The 16,866-nt window shown below is 44.1% G+C and overlaps 1 protein-coding gene across 2 annotated transcripts in view; it reads right to left on the minus strand.

The window, feature by feature from the left end:
* FNIP1 (folliculin interacting protein 1) overlaps positions 1-9,326 on the minus strand; it is an 87,132-nt gene extending 77,806 nt beyond the window's left edge. For both annotated transcript variants that reach the window (XM_035105433.2, XM_035105431.2), the window contains exon 1: positions 9,095-9,326. In XM_035105433.2, the coding sequence (XP_034961324.1) occupies positions 9,095-9,189 (95 nt within the window). In that variant the 5' untranslated portion in view covers positions 9,190-9,326. The remainder of the gene's footprint in view (positions 1-9,094) is intronic.
* Between the last annotated feature and the right edge of the window lie 7,540 nt (positions 9,327-16,866).

Consider the following 16,866-nt stretch of genomic DNA (forward strand, 5'->3'; position numbering starts at 1 on the left):
CTTAACAGCCTCACCTGTGGCATGTTTACTCAGAAGTAAGACCCACTCAGAACCCCCAAGTAAGTGTACAAAGGACTGAAATCAAAAGCGTTTCAACTCCCCACAGACTGAGATTATTTGCCCCAAAGTCAAGAAAGAACATAAAATAAACTCCAGCATGTACAGGTTCTTCAGTGTTGTTACATAGCCCTGCTATGAGTTGTGTTAGCACATTCATTTTTCAGCTTCTATTGTGCACCGTGTGTGTGTGTGTGTGGTTGTCCATGAAATCGCAATACATTTGTACTGATGCAGCACCTGGCTTCGCCCGCCCCGGTCAAAGCTAACAAGTAGTACTATACCTGTACTACTGCAAAGTGCCAGATACTACAGCAAATGCTGAAGAAACAAGAGAATAAGTGGACAAAATTCTCTCTCCACTCCCCCATCAAAGATTAACTGGACTGGCTGTTACTTCAACACTGATGGGGGAGCATCTTCCTTCAGCACACCTGAGATCATCAGGCTACCTTAGGGGGCTTTTGGCAGGCTGGTTGGGCACATACTGAAATTCCCACCTTCAGCGCCTGTAACCAATTGCAACCACCTCACTCTGCCCAATAGTAGGTCTGGCCACAACAAGAAGAAAAAGCACCCTGATTTCTAGGCAAAGGCATGAAGAAGATTTATTCAGTTAAGCAAATACTGAAATAGTGTCTGTGCTGGGCAAACGGCTGCATCAATGCCTTATCTTACAAGTGCCACTATGACTGTTTGCAATGTCCTAGGAGGGTAAAAGGGGAACCCAAATGATTTGCTGCTTTGGCTCAGCCTCTTCTGAAAGAGCTTTATACCCCAGAGAGGAAGGAGACTGAACTAAAGAGCTGTGTGATACAGGGAGAATGCACGGCAAGCAGCCCAAATGTGTCGGATGTCATAGTCCAATCTTAGTAAACCACACAGGCAGCTGCTGGACAAGGAAGTGATAACACAGACGACATGGCATAGTGACACACGTCAGCGAAAGAACCAACTCATGACCACTGCGATGAACTCAGGCCCTGAGAGCTGACTGAAAAAGCAGAATGGTGGTGATAGCGAGTGTCAGAGAATCCAGCCACAGTAAGAAGTATGAAATGAGTCAGTTCCACTTTCCCCCCTCCCTTGAGGCAGAAGAAAAACGTTAAACCCCATGCTTTGGACACAACTTCTAATTCCTTTTGTGAAATGCTGGAAGTGGTTCTGCTGTGTTGGCTTCCGTCACTGTAGCATTTATGAGAGGTCATGCATTTTGCTATTGCTCAGAGCGGTGACGCTTGAAGGAAAGGCACTTTCTACGAATTTCCCAAAAGGGGAGATGGGTGCAGCTCTCAATGAGGAGCCTGCACACTGAGTCACTTCTCTCCTCCTGTAGTCTGTGAAAAGGAGGGGGAGGGGAAGCAGAAGTCAGGGAAAGGAGCGCAGCCTATTCCCTAGAGAGGAAGAGAAGAGCCTTTGGCGACTTTGAGAGATAAGGTGAGCCCCTAGGCAAACCTAGGCAATCCCTAGGTACATCCCTGGACAAAGGTCCACAATATTCCTGGAGCCAGCTCAACCACAGCTGAGGTAAAAGTATAGGAAAGGGGCAAGAAGGGCCTTCTCGGTAGTGGCGCCTGCCCTGTGGAACACCCTTCCATCGGAAGTCAAGGAGATAAACAACTACCTGACATTTAGAAAACACCTAAAGGCAGCCCTGTTTAAGCAAGTTTTTAATCTGTGATATTTTAATGTATTTTGGTACTTGTTGGAAGTACCGCCCAGAGTGGCGGGGGAAACCCAGCCAGATGGGTGGGATATAAATAAAATAATAATAATAATAATAATAATAATAATAATAATAATAATAATAGGAACAGAAGACAGGGCACTTCAGAGGCTACCTGGCCTACAGTGCAGTCTCTTCCTTGTCTACTCAGATGAGGTCTACTGACTTCAGTGGTGCTTATTCCCAGGTAAGCAGGTAAAGAAGGGAAGCCATAATGCCCATATTCCAGGTGAAAGTAGGCTTACAGTGGGGCTGAACATCTGAATGCAGGGTGGTGGTGGAGGAAGAAAAAGGTTAGAGACCCCTTGCTGCTTTCCTATGCTTTTCGTAGGCTTTCTTTTGTTTTCCTCTGTTGGAGTTCCAGCCAAGAAACCATAGCCTGGGGCACTGGTGAGTTCTTCTGCTGCATTTGAGAAGACTCTATTGAGCAAAATATATACTCAGAGGATCCACCCCCCACCTTCTCTCTCCTTCTGAGCCCATGGGCAGGCTCACTATACACAGTAAACTGCCAAAATCACTCCAGAAAGATTTTGAGTTTTTGCCCTTCCCCAGCCTCCAGTCTAGAGTAGACTATGGTTTGTTGACATCACGGGACTTCAGTTTCCTCTCCTCCACCTAAGCGCTCCCTGAATCTGCTCCTAGTGCCCCTCTCCAACCCTTGAAAGCGGGGAGGGCAGAGCACTGGAAGGAGAAGAAAAGGAAGTTATGTTGCTTGCATGGAGTCTGTTTCACAAGCAGAACTGCAGCACTGGATACAACTCTAGATGTTTAAATAAATAAGGGAAAACCCAGCCCAAAGTAAGCACTTTTCGTCACGTGTTCTTCAACTGATCGCAAATTTTGGCATTTGTAAAAAAACAAACAAAAAACACACACACCAGAACATACTACCAGACTAATAATAATAATAATAATAATAATAATTTATTTATACCCCGCCCATCTGGCTGGGTTTCCCCAGCCACTCTGGGCGGCTTCCAACAGAAAAATAAAACACAATAATCTATTAAACATTAAAAGCCTCCCTGAACAGGGCTGCCTTCAGATGTCTTCTAAAAGTCTGGTAGTTGTTTTCCTCTTTGACATCTGTTGGGAGGGCGTTCCACAGGGCAGGCGCCACCACCGAGAAGGCCCTCTGCCTAGTTCCCTGCAACTTGGCTTCTCGCAACGAGGGAACCACCAGAAGGCCCTCGGTGCTGGACCTCAGTGTCCGGGCAGAATGGTGGAGGTGGAGACGCTCCTTCAGGTATACTGGACCAAGGCCATTTAGGGCTTTAAAGGCCTAAACTTTAAACTAAAGGTTATAAACTTGGTGTTTACAAAAGTATTTCAGTATTGGCCATTTTAAAAGGAAGTGTAAGAACATTTTCCGCCTACCTTCAAGAGCACAAATTTGGAGTTAGCATACTATGAGTTTTTGTGCCCTCAAGGGTGAATCCTGACTTGAAACAGCTGAGGGGATTCAAATAATAAAACAAATTACTCAGTCAAGTAAAGAAAAATGGGAGAAGGGAGCATTGATGAAGGACATGCTTAGAACAACTATAAAACTGGCTCGTGAGCATACCCAGGAAGCAATCTAAACACTTTCAGAAAAGTGCATTGAGACATAACATCTCAGGTAGTTGCTTCAAGGGAATAGTGTGCAGTGACCAAAAAACTCTTAATCAAGTAATGAACCCACATGCGAGTCAATGAAGTCAGCTGAGTTCCCGCTTACTAGCCATGCATGAACGACCCCAATCTGCATGCAACACTAAGCCAAACTGTGGCTTAGCACAAAGCAGCAAATTTGCAGATTCTCAGAGCAAAGATTTCAGCTGCAATTTTGCTTAAAAATGCATTTAATGCAAAGTTTCCCCTACTATACTACTGTACGTGTTTAAACGTTGCTGTAACCAATATATGCATTTTGAAGCGCACCCTAGCGTATGCATTCTTGAACACATTATTTGGTTGGGGAATTGCACTGCAAAATTTGGAGAAGTGCAGATTTTGAAGGAAGTTTTTGTCCATTGTTTCAGGAAGTGCAAATTACTTATGCATACCTGGGGCTAAGTCATGGTTAGCTCTGAACCTGGGCTCGTGGGTTTGTAAGTTTAGCTAAAAAACTAAAACATATCCTTGAGGCTTTAACAATATTTTTTTGGAGTAACCTCCACTTACACAAAGTTGGTTTTGCTTCTGAGTAAACTTGCATAGGATTGCTCTATAAATTTCATAAGCAACAGTTCTGATGACAGGGGAAAGGAAGTAAAAATCTGTACTGGGGAGAATAACAGGATACCCAGTATCCTTTAGGTAAAATAAAAGGCCTCCAATAAGAATTTTGATTGTACTCTTTTGTCAATAACCTACCCCATCCAAATGCCAACAGCCACTCCAAGCCACCCTGAGTTTATGCCATGGATGGCTATTTTTCTTAAGAAAAATGATCTTTCCAAATAAAGGAGCCACCTTAACATCTGGATATTTACTGCAATTTATGTCTTGCTGTTCCTTCTTCCTCTGGAAGAATGAGAAAAGCAAGCAAGGACTTGGCTGGAATACTCACTTCTACTTTGTGAATGATTTAATATCCTTGTTCTTAAAAGTGTTATACAACAACAAACTAATATTGATTAAGGATTTACAGGGTGCTAAGCATTGCACCAAACGCAAAAACGTAAGAAATGCCCTGTTGTTGGCCCATCCACTTACAACATTTACTCATTACATTTCTATCCTGCCTTTCCTCCAAGAAGCTTAAGGCAGCATATATAGTTTCCTCCACCCACCCTCCATTTTATCCTCACAACAAACCCGCTAAGTTAAAAAATGGTAAGTGGCCCAAGGTCATCCGATGAGTTTCATGGCTAAGCGGGATTCTGAACGTAGATCTGCCCCCAAGATCCAACGCTCTAACCCCCACACCACACTGTTGCTTTCCTACATTGCTTGACAGTGCTGAAGTTGGTTAGTACTAGTTCCCAGTTGCTTATTTGTATGACATCACAATTCAATCAAAACACCTTTTAAAAAAAGAACAGAGGTTTATCAGTATCTACACAGTATCATCATAGCTGTCAAGTTCTCCCGTTTTTTAAGGGAAATTCCATTATGCTGAATAGGCTTCCTCGCGAGAAAAGGGAAAACTTGACAGCTATGAGTACAGTATCATATATCTCCATGAATGGAAGATCATTTCCCCCAATGTGCTCAACACGCAAAATCCACAACACAGACTTCAGCAAGAAATAAGGAACCCCCAAAATGAGTTTGAGACAGCCCCAAATGATACACACACACCTCCTGGAGTCTTCTTCTATAATATGGATGTCTGCCTCAACACTTTCTTTGGATGCAAGATGCTGTCAAAAGCACGTCCTGCACTGACAGAACACTTTGGCCCACCAGAGATGACATACCCACACAGAATTGTGCAATGTGCCAGGTCCAGTGCTTTCTTTGGGTGAAATAAATACACTACTGGGGATATGCAACCACACCAATAACCACCAAATAGCTAGAAAAGAATACAAGAACTAGTACCATATTCTGATTTCAATGATGAAGACAAGAAACTCATGCCCTGTTCCATTTCTTCAGCAACTGGTACCAAGGACTATGCTGCCTCTGAAATGTTAGCTGCCACAGCCAAATAACTGCCAACTGACCTATTCTCCATGACGTGCTACCTAACTAATATAACTTTGCTATATCTTTGGGTAGAAAACAAACTTTTAATAACTTAATGCAGATAGAAAGTCTTAGGTAGGTCCCCAAGTCCATCCCTACTTTTATGTATGTTTTGGTATCAGTTGTAACCAAATAAAAATGTCAACCCCTTATTTAATGAGGAGACTAAAATAAAGTGCACAATGTTTATGGCAGGATATGTCTTCAGCAGATGTAACCGATGGCTTGGATCCAAGCTCTGCTCCTTCCAGCATAAGTGGGGGAGGTGACTTTTGTCGATTCCCCCTTCCCCTTACAGGTCCTTGCACGCTCAGAAAAAATGTGGAGACATGAGCGTCCTCCAGAACAGCATGGGGGTGGCATCGAGGGAAGAGAAAATCAGCAAAAGTCACTTCCCCCACTTTACACCTGCGCAAGGTCCTTCTGCTGGACCAAGAGCCTTCCATGGACAGGAGTCTTTCCATTTGCAAAAGATGAAGTCTGGATTCAACCCAATGCATATTTCCAATGACCTGCATGTGATTCCTAATGCAGAAGACCCAAACATCCTCCAATGATGATAGATATATGCCTCTAAATAAGTGACAATATTTTCACCCAAAAGACCACCTCACCCTGTTAATAGGGCCACCTCTGAAGTATCTACAACTGTGAAAAGTACATAGCCTATTATGTACATGAAAATCTTTTGATGCTTAGCTAGCATTTCACCATAGCTAAGTGGCTTTGCATGCTTTGCAAAGTACTGTCCTGAAAATACTTTATAAATACAGTAGAAAAGGTGAGAACCAAATGGGAGAGCAGAAACCATAGAATACATGACCAAGCCATGAAAGGAATACATAGCATGTTAAAAGCTGTGCTTGCTTATTATTTGTGGAAATATTTATTTCAAAGTACATGTTCTTAAAAAATGTATATTCTTAAACACTGACTTTAATATGTCAACCTCTAAAACAATTTTTATTGACTTCTGTTTATTCACATGTCATTAAGGAATTCCCATTTTCATATTGATATTCTAATAAAACGGCGCACTAGAAATAGCCAGATAGATACAGCATTAGGTTTGCTTATAAAACACCTTTGAGTAGATGCAGCTAGGATTTATTGTTTTGGCTAATTTAGGTGTCCTTGAAGACTAGGTGGCACAGTCAAATTGATTGGTACTGAGGTAAAAATGGATATGTATAAAAGGTTCATAGCTCATCTGTATATTTAATTTGCATGCAGTTAACAAAACATTCATGTCATCAACACGTTAAGAGGCTGAGCTATATTTTGTCATGATGTGCTTATTCCATGATGTTATTCTGAAATTGTTACTGTCAGAACTGGGGACCAGACAGAAACTGATTTAAATATTTTTCTGTCCTTAGTTACAACACTTTATGAAAAAGAAAAGTGAGGGTAAGGGTTTATCAATGGCCCCTACTACTTAAAAGCATCATGTTAGCTGTTTTCAATCATTTTTGTATAACAAAAAGATTAAATTAATTAATTAATCACTGAACACTTTTACTGTGAGAATATAGTAGGTTTATTTGCTAAGAGTATTACCAGGCGATATCAATGCTCAGTGCCAACAAACAGTAACACATTTGTGTATAAAATTAAACAAAGCTGGTAAGTGGTTCCACAAAGAAGCCTCAGGACAATCTATTTTATGTTTTGAAATATAGTTTAACTGAACAGAATGGTTAAGACAATGAAAATAATTCAAGTGTCAAATAGAAATTTTGTGGGAATAGTGAAATCTTCGTCAAAGTGAAGTCAGTCAGTGGCAACATCTAGCAGCCTCTACAAGACTGTAGTATTGTCCGTTATGTAATTTAAGCAAATGATTTCCACTCACATCAGCCTTCTAATACTAAATTCAAAGTTGGTAACTAACTTTCTTTTCCAGCAGCAATGGAATTGGGATGATAGAAGACTCAACACCAGGGGTCAGCAAACTTTTTCAGCAGGGGGCCGGTCCACTGTCCCTCAGACCTTATGGGGGGCCGGACTATATTTTGAAAAAAATATATGAACGAATTCCTATGCCCCACAAATAACCCAGAGATGCATTTTAAATAAAAGGACACATTCTACTCATGTAAAAACATCTGATTCCCAGACCGCCCGCGGGCCGGATTTAGAAGGCGATTGGGCCGCATCCGGCCCCTGGGCCTTAGTTTGGGGACCCCTGCTCAACACCATACTATTCCTCATCGTGAAAGTCATGTGGAGCCCAGCTCCCTATTTCATTACTCACAAATAAGTCCCACTGAATTCAGTGTTTTCCCACGTAAGGGTGCATAGGTTTGCATCCTAAGGCCTGGAAGTCACTCCTGCAGAACTCAGTAGAACCCAGGTCCAAGAAATATGCGCAGGAGATTCAGAAACAATTTTGGCTGAGTACACAATGGAAAGGCTTCTAAGTAATATTCTGATCTCAGTGCTTAAATATTGGTGCCAACAGTACAATTCAATTTCTGACTACTGCTGCGACCCCAATATAAGCAGCATATCTCTAGGATTGTACTGGACCATCAACAGGCAAAAGGATAAGAAAGAATATCATAAGCCCAGAGAGTTCAGTGGCAAGTCTCTTGCACAGTCACAGAGCTGAAATGTACGTTTTGTTTCTATTATTATTACAAAGGGAAACGAGATGCAAAAAGAACTTTCCGAGAGGCACAAAGGGCTTTCACAGAAGGATCCTTGGCTTGGAGCCTATTTATTCGGTACCCTCGCCCAGCCAGGCAGGGTTCTGTTATGGCAAGATCAAGCAGATTTCTCTGGTAACCCTACACTACACTGGCAGCCAGAAAGTTCGTGTTTTCTGTCCCTCCTTAAGATTTAAGGTGGCTCTTGCCAGGCAGTCAAGCGTCGCTTCCACTTTCAAGACAGCCGAGTGTGTGCAGATGGCATATCATATATTTTTAATTTAATTGTATATTTAGTGCTTCAAAGTTGAAGGAGGAGGAAACTGACCACCGGGAAAGGATGAGGAAGAGAGAGCCGGTCTTCTTCTTTTCTTTCCCCAACAGAACCCAAATGAAGAGCTTGAGAAGCAGCAGGGGGAAGTGGCTCCCTTTTTGAGGGGAGTCGTTTCTCTTTTTGCAACTCAAGAAAGTGATTTTTTTTTGGGGGGGGGAGAGGGTACTCGGCTCTGCACGCACGTGACGGCCACAATCCTCCGAGGGCGAAAGAAGCACGACTTGAGGGAGGAGGAGGGAGCTCCTCAAAAAGTAGAAACAACGTTGCACGAAGTTTTGGCGCATGGCGAAGACACACATCCGTGTGATTTCCGCCTGGGAGGCAGATCGGCTGTGTGGCCGCCAAGGCAAGTCGGTGCCAGGAAAACTCCCCGCCCGCCCCTCCGCCTCCTCCTGGGGGGAAAAGGGGGGAGGCTGGGAGAGAAGGAGAGCCTGATCTGTCAAGTTAGGGATGGGGAGAGAAGAATCGGCGGCGTGGCTCGCATGGTAGGCGAAGGAGGCGACTCCGCAAACAGCAGCAAGGAAGCCAAGCAGTGCCCTCAAGCGAGAGAGGGGATGGGGATCAGCACCGCCGCGATCCGACCCCGGAACCAAGCAAGGGCCAGCCCCAGCCCCTTCTCCACCCGCCCCCTGCCTGCCCCCTTACCTGAAGATGCACTCTTCCCGGGGCTCCTTGCAGGGGGAGACCAAGCCGCTCTTTTTGTTGAAGAGCTTCTGCAACAAGGTGGGTGTGGGCGGCATTTTGGGAGCGCGCCGCTCTCGCCCCGGCGGGGCCAAGCCCGGAGTAGCGAGCGAGCGATCTCCCCCCTCCCTGCGCGCGAGCTGCGACGGCCGGCTAGTTCCGCGAACCCGACTCCATTCGGTGTGACAGTCATATGACAAAAATTAATCACTTGGAGCAGCCGCGGCGGGAGGGGGAGGCGGGCGGGCGGGGTTTCGCGCGGGCTTCCCGGCAGCGGATTGGCCGCGCGGCCCGGCCCGGCCCAGCCCACGTGGGGAACACGGCCATCCCTGCTTGGCTTGGTGGAGCGGCGGCGCTTGGGGATGTTTTGGTGCAAGAAAGGAGAGGGAAGGGAAAGGGAGGAAAGCGGGAGGCGCTCGGCCTGGGCTCTCCCGCCAACATCGCCTCCGATCCGCTGAGTTTTAGCTTACTGAGCACGAAACAGGCCTCATTCAAAGACGCAGACGGGAATAGGGACTACCGAGCGCTCCTTGCGCTTTGGATGGGATAGCTTTATGGAGTTTTGTCTGGTTTTCCTCCCCACACCCCGACTGGAATTCCTCGACCCTGGAGGATGTGGAACTCCTGAGCCCCTCTGGAGATGTTTTAAGGATCTGCGCACCCCTCACCCTCAATCCAACAAGGGTCAACAACAGGGATGCAAGGCGGCGAAAAAATAAAAGCTTGCCCCCAATTTTGTCACGATCGCAGTTAAACTTTTGACTTATTGACGTCCCCCCCCCGGTGTTTTTGCTTTGGTTTTGCTTCCCCCCCCGAATTAGAATAATAAAATTGTAGAATTGGGAGGGACCCTGAGGATCATCTAGTCCAGAGCTTTCCAAACTTTTCATGTTGGTGACACACTTTTTAGACGTGCATCATTTCATGACACAGTAATTCAGTTTTACAATCAAACCAGAGCTTAAACTAACCCCTTTCCAGCCCCAGGAGGAGCGCGGGAACATTCACGTGACACACGGTACTGTACACACTGCAGTCGACACACTAACAGGAAAGCTCTGATCTAGTCCAACCCCCTGCAATGCAGGAATAGCAGAACCTGGAACACTGGATTTATCAGCACCAAAAATTCTGAACTTTTAATTAAGAACATGCGAGTTTCTCCGAGTAATTTAGTACGGTCCAGATTAAAACTAAACGAATTTCCATGAGGCTCACCTTGGGATGGCCACAAAGTTTTCCAACTGCAGCAGCCACAATCTCCCCTTTTCTCTGCAATCCCGAGCCGCGCATTTAAATTACATTCAACACACTTTTAAAGCACATGATCCCGGTACAAGGATCTTGCAAACTGTAGTTCCCCCTCAGAAAGCTACCATTCCCTGCACCCCAAGCTACAGTCCCCAATATTATTTTATGTGCTCTAAATGCAGATCATGATTGAAATGTGTGGATCTGCTTAAGTATTCCTATTTGCACATGCACATTCCCCTCAGATAGTGCCTCACTTAAGCTTGAAGCAGCAGAATATGCAGACTTTTATGTTGCTCCAAGTCCCAAGACGGGTCACTGACAGGGAAGGTGAGTGATTAGGCATCAGCCACAGTGCTGAAGGAGGCACGGAAAGGGGTTCTTGACAGGTGTTAGTTGTCCTCCCCCATGCATTCTCTGAGCATGTGAAAAGACAACAGTCCATACCTACCTACTGGGGCCTGTCCCCACCAATATCCAGGTTTCATTTGGAAGGGCTTCTCCCCATGTTTAGGAACTCTGGGGCAATCAGGGTTCCCAGTCATGTATGTGGCAGGCCCTTTCAGACTAATATCGGGTGTGCATACTGTATTACCATCCTGATCCCTCCTTGGTATGTCCAACTAACACATAGGAGAAAACACTACAGAGAGCTTCTACTCTCTTTCATCACTAGCAGTAAGTGCCCATTGAGCCCAAAGATTTGGCATTAGTTCTTGTTCTGTTTGTAATACCCAGGAAGTATTATACAAAATGATTCTGAAACACACCTGTAAAGGCCCAGATCAGGCTGAAAACTTTTTGAACACTGCTCCCTTAATTTTGTTGCCGACATCCACCAAAAGACAATGGAGTATGCCTCCAGGGGTGTAGTCAAACTGCAGCATTAGCAGCACCGAAGTGACCTCCCTGGGCACAAGCCTGGGCAGTGTGCATGGGGGTCCTGGGCTGCCCAGATGACAAGACCGCCTCTCAGCCTCCCTGATGAGGTCCAAAAGAAAGCAGAGTAATACATTGGGCACCAGCCTGGCTGCAGAAGTTGCCAGAAAGAGGAATACAAGACACCATCTGACTGTCTTAGGGACACCACTCCGGATTTGTGTAGGGTTACTCCTTAGCCTTTCTTCTCCCAAAGATATACCACAAGGCAGAAGTTTAGTATCAGTTTTCTTTTACCTAGATAGTTGCGGAGCTCCATCTGCCCTCACTTGCATGTGCAGAAACCACCTTCTTGACTATTGGTCTTATCCACTCAATCCTCCAGATCCTGTCTTTGCATGCAGGGGAAGTCCCTAACTCATCAAGGGTTTGAGACCCATCAGCTACCCTTAAAGTACAGTTGCATTACCAGAACAATCAACCTAGGAAGCTGCCTTATACAGAGTCAGACCTTTGGTCCATCTAGCTCAGTACTGTCCACCCAACTACGTAGCAGCAGTTTTCCAGGATTTCATCCACAGTTTTCTGGAAATGTCAGGGATTGAACCTAGGATCTTTCATTTGCAAGGCAGATGCCCTGGCACTGAGCTACGACCCTTCGCCACGGACTACTTTGCTGATCAGACTGTGTAAATGTATATAGTGACGCATGTGGGCCGTGACAGAGAAATGTAAAAGCAAGCTTGCTAAGCAGAGCTCCATTCATTACCTTTCATAGGTTTCTGTGAGATTCAGGTTCCTCTCCCTGCTTCCTCTTCCCAGGGCTCAGCAAACTGTAACTATGAAGTGAAAGAAGTCCATTGGCATGCTCTATAAGTGTTATTACACAAACCTACAATGCTCTGAATAGAAAGAAGGAAAGCATTCTCCCACTTTCCTTTTTCCTGGTGATGTGAAAGCAACAGCAGACACCACACATTTGCTAATTCCATTCTCAATTATTTTCACTGCTGCACTTTAAAATGCCATGTCCAGAGGGGCTCCAATTCTGCAAATACTTACCCATGAGCAGCAGGCTCAGCATATAAATCCCATTATATGCCATAAAATGCTTGCGCTATTAGCACATGATCAGGCGTCAAATCTGCACTGCACATTTCCCACAAGTTAAGAATGTGACTCATCTGAGATGATGTCATTAAAATCCTTCAAAAGATTATTTTCAGCCCTTGTTTCTCAAGCAGTTCCACTGACTGGGGAATAGCAGCTACTTCTATGAGTACTATGATTGTGTCTTGCAACCTTTAAGTGTCCAGTAGGATACTACAGAATCATGTTCTGTTTCCAGTCCAATTTAACTGGGCAGGGGAAGGGCAGAGTGGAAAACAGTATGGCATTTTAATAAATTACAGGACTATGTAGTCAGTAGCTTCATTCATAACTTGAATTGGGAAGAATGGTTTAAAGCACAGACGGTTTAAAGCAGATCAGCTGGGAATCCTGATCACACAGTCTATTTCTGCAGAAAGCCAGCTTAGCCAACCCTATATTTGGCACTTTGCCAAGCACAGAACTGGCATGGCAGATCACCTTGTGCTGTGGTTCCCACATGCCATGCAAGGTACTTTGATAGGTGGATGGGATAATCCTCTGGCATTTGTCAGGTGGTCGACAGGTGAGTTGTTCCTTGCACCTAAGATGGCCCATGAGGGTGAGGATAGCAATCGCCTACCTGGCTAAAAAACCTCTTAGTCAATACAAGAAATTCATGTTTGCTTTACAGGAATTCAGGAGCAACCCAAATCTCACACAAGTTACTTTGACTTTGGCTTTCACCTTTAGTATACATGTGAGGCAGACTAGAGGAGACTCCTCATTCTGGTCATCTCCACACATACCCATCTCCATAGCTGCCAAGCTTTCCCTTTTCTCGCAAGGAAGCCTATTCAGCATAAGGGAATTTCCCTTAAAAAGGGGGAGAACTTGACAGCTATGCCCATCTCATGCTAAATGGGGCCTGTGATTGGCTCCTACCAGCCAACCAAAAGATGTCACTATCTCTCCAGGAGCCCAGTTGACTTCTACCCACTGGTGGCACAATGCAGGAAGGGTGAGATATCTAGTCTGGCTACTCCATTGAAAAGTCACATGTTTCTTGCAAGATGGAATTTCTGTTGGTGGTCTTTAATTCATGACATGTCATTCACATACACAAGTTACTACTTGAAGTGCAGTCATCAACTGATAGGACTTGCATAAATCAATTAGATGTTTGTTGACATGTTTATCAAGAAGTATTATTATTTTCAGCCAGCCTTGGACTAGAGTTTGGTTGGAGGGGTCCTCTTCTGTATAACCAAGGGCTTTCATTAGGAACAGATTCTGTCTTCACCTCCACCAGGCTTATATTATGCAAGATGAAGTTTAAACTGACACCCTGCACAGCTACCTCATGCAGATGGTTCCCAGCTGGAATCAGAAACTTGTTGTCATTCAAAGTACGTTGCTGTGTTTGTGTCAACAGCATTGAAGGCCTCCATCAGAGGTGAATCTTCCTAGTGTGGTGACCTTGTCCTGTTTGATGTTTTGGAAAATAGCATCAAGGAAACCATGCAGAGACTAAGCTCCACAGTCTAAATAAAGTTATTAAAAAAGTAGCAAACCGTCAATCAGTGAAGATTATCTTCACCTTCTTGATTACTCTTCCAGAAATAATTTCTTACCAAATTCATCCTTAGTCAGGCAAGAGAAACTCATCCCCCCAGTACTTACTGAGCTAAAGTCCATAAAAGTCATTTGGCCTAAATTAGCATGACCACATCTTCATGGTAAAATATTAATCAAATCTGGCATTTTCATCAAATGCACCTTTTGAAATAATCTTAAAACACCTTCACCGCTGGCGTTATTTGCACAGGAACATGTAGCATTGTGGATATTTTCAACTTTGTCTTCACGAGGACATGGAGCAAATGCAATAAATTATTCTTTCAGACTAATTTGGTTAATGCTGCTGTCTCCAAATCCAAGTTCTAGTACACTATCAATAACAAGTGTGACAAGGTATGATATTCTGAAGACAGAAACAGATTGTACAGTTATCTGTAGACAACCATTTCATATAACCCATACACCATTCTTGAAGAATTGTTCTCCAGATTTTGTTTACATTTTGCACCTGCTTGAGACATCAACATGCATTGTCAGTCTGAATTTATTTATTTTTGCATGTATCTTAGGTAAAGGTAAAGGGACCCCTGACCATTAGGTCCAGTCATGGACGACTATGGGGTTGCGGAGCTCATCTCAATTTACTGGCCGAGGTGGCCAGCATGACTAAGCTGCTTCTGGGGAACCAGAGCAGCGCATGGAAACGCCGTTTACCTTCCCGCCAGAGTGGTATCTACTTGCACTTAGGTCTTCAAAATAAAGCTAGCTGAAATCTTTGTCCTTACATTTGTAAGGATGTCCACAGAGCCTTATGTGATCAGCAGTTTTGACTGGCATCAAGGTGCTTTCTAGGCACAAGACTAGTGGAAGTGTGGACGAGCCCTAAGAGACAGAGGTTCCATCCTGTGCTGATCTTCATAGGTGCTTCTGTATACTTCCCCCTTCTCCCAAGTAGCTTTGTGTGCAGGTAGCTGAGCACTTTGATGGTAGCTCTGAAGCTTCTGCTAGGCTCCTGTGGTGTTGGGAGCAAGGGGTGGAACGCAAAGAGATGGCCTGGAACCCAGTCAGCTGGTATGGTGACCTGCAATAGGGATACAAAAATCTAACAGCTCTTCAGGATCACTGGTGGTGTAGAGATCTGCTGAGGAATTCTGATGTCCCTGTTCCTCCACCGAGGAGGCCTCGGATTCCAAGGATAGGAAGGGCTGAACAATGGCAAATTCACACACTGTAAACCTTACACCAGCTCTGTATTATCCCCATCTTGAAGATTAGAATGTTGGAGGAAAGAGAGAGAGTGCTGCTAGCTTGAGCTATTGAAAAAAATATTTCAGCAGCTTTCCAGCCTCAGTGCCCTTCCGGGAGAACCTAAAAAGTGGTTACCACCCATCTATGCAACAGCACCTGCTCTCCCTGCACACCCCTCTCCCAATCGGTTCTGGGGTTTTCCCAAGTCTCCAGAGCAAACGGGGAGGTGGTGTGAGGGGAGAAGAAAGGAAGTGGAAGCCCTGTTGTGTAGGCAGGACAACTTTATTGGATACAACCCAATGGCTCCACTTATGTAAAGAAAGGAACAGGTAAAAAGTTCTGCAGCATGGAGACAACATATGATCTGCTCATGTTTATGCATCAAGATGCACCATAAAAACACAGCTACAGCGGCTGGCTTAGGCTTCCAGAATGGCAGCTGAAAATAAGTGACAGGAAGCAGAGGCAGATACCAGCAGTTTGGGCTGGAATCAAGACTGAAATTCAGGCAGTTTGCATCATTTGGGTCACCTGACTACTCTTTCCCTTTATATTATAAGCGAAAGTTAGTAATTAGCGTTAGACAATCCAGTCTTCCTCCCACTCTCTCTGACTCATGGTAGGGAGGGTGCACGCAGGTGGAAATGGTTTTCCACTTTAAACAAATGAAGACTCAAAATATTTCCTTTGAACTTTCTTTTTATATATGCTTATGCAGTGGTGCAGATTTTGTATTCAGTACAGAACTTGGGCAGCTTTCTGCCCACCATTCTACATTTTTTTTAAAACAAAAAAGGTTAAGCAGTTACACATATAAATGTACAGTCAATATCACGCTACTGACAAAACTTCATAGGGTACACTTTTTGCCCTAAGCGGGCAGACCACAGAGTCCACTTGCACAAAAGGAGTAGGTAGGAACAGAGCATTTCTTATGCCAAATTTTAAGGTTAGAACTTCATTCTGAATTCAGATGCAAGTAGCTTGACTAACAAAATGCATCTCGTTTTTCTACATATACACATCTTAGCTTAATGTTTCAAATCCATATCCATATTCACACACAAGTCAGCTTCACAAGACCAGATGATGTGAAATATTAAGATTTACAAGTAGATGCCTAAACTGGCTTAAACTGAAGCACTTAAAGTTAAATTTTGAAATCAGGCTGAGAGCTACCAGAAGTATATTCAGCACACATTTTACAATAAAGAAGTGCTTTGCAATACAGGATAGTGGTATATACAAAACATGAGGTAAAAGAATGACACTTGTACTAACTTTTATAATTCCTGATCTTATTTTTACCTACCAGAATATAGATTTCCAGAACTGTAAGTATTTTTAGAATCTTTTTTGAAGGTGTCATTAAGTTTCAAAGCTAACAAAGTCCAAACGTGCAGCTCAGCTTCTTCTTACCATTCCATGTTCTCAATTTCCTGTTTTTCCCCTCTTTTAACAAGTAAAGGAAATGTTGTACCCTTAGAGAAAAGTCCATAAAGAAACAAAATACTTCCCCTCAAGGTAACAATAAAGGCCCCCAAACTATATTTTCAGGTGTTTTACTCTGTGACAGTAAAGCTGCAGCTTAGAAGATCATGTACCACTGACAAACAAAATGTTTTGAAAAGTTAGAAAGAAAATAACTACTGAAATCACTGGGGCATAAGCATAATATATTCATTCAT

This window comes from Zootoca vivipara, chromosome 2, assembly GCF_963506605.1.
Source record: "Zootoca vivipara chromosome 2, rZooViv1.1, whole genome shotgun sequence".
NCBI lineage: Eukaryota > Metazoa > Chordata > Lepidosauria > Squamata > Lacertidae > Zootoca > Zootoca vivipara.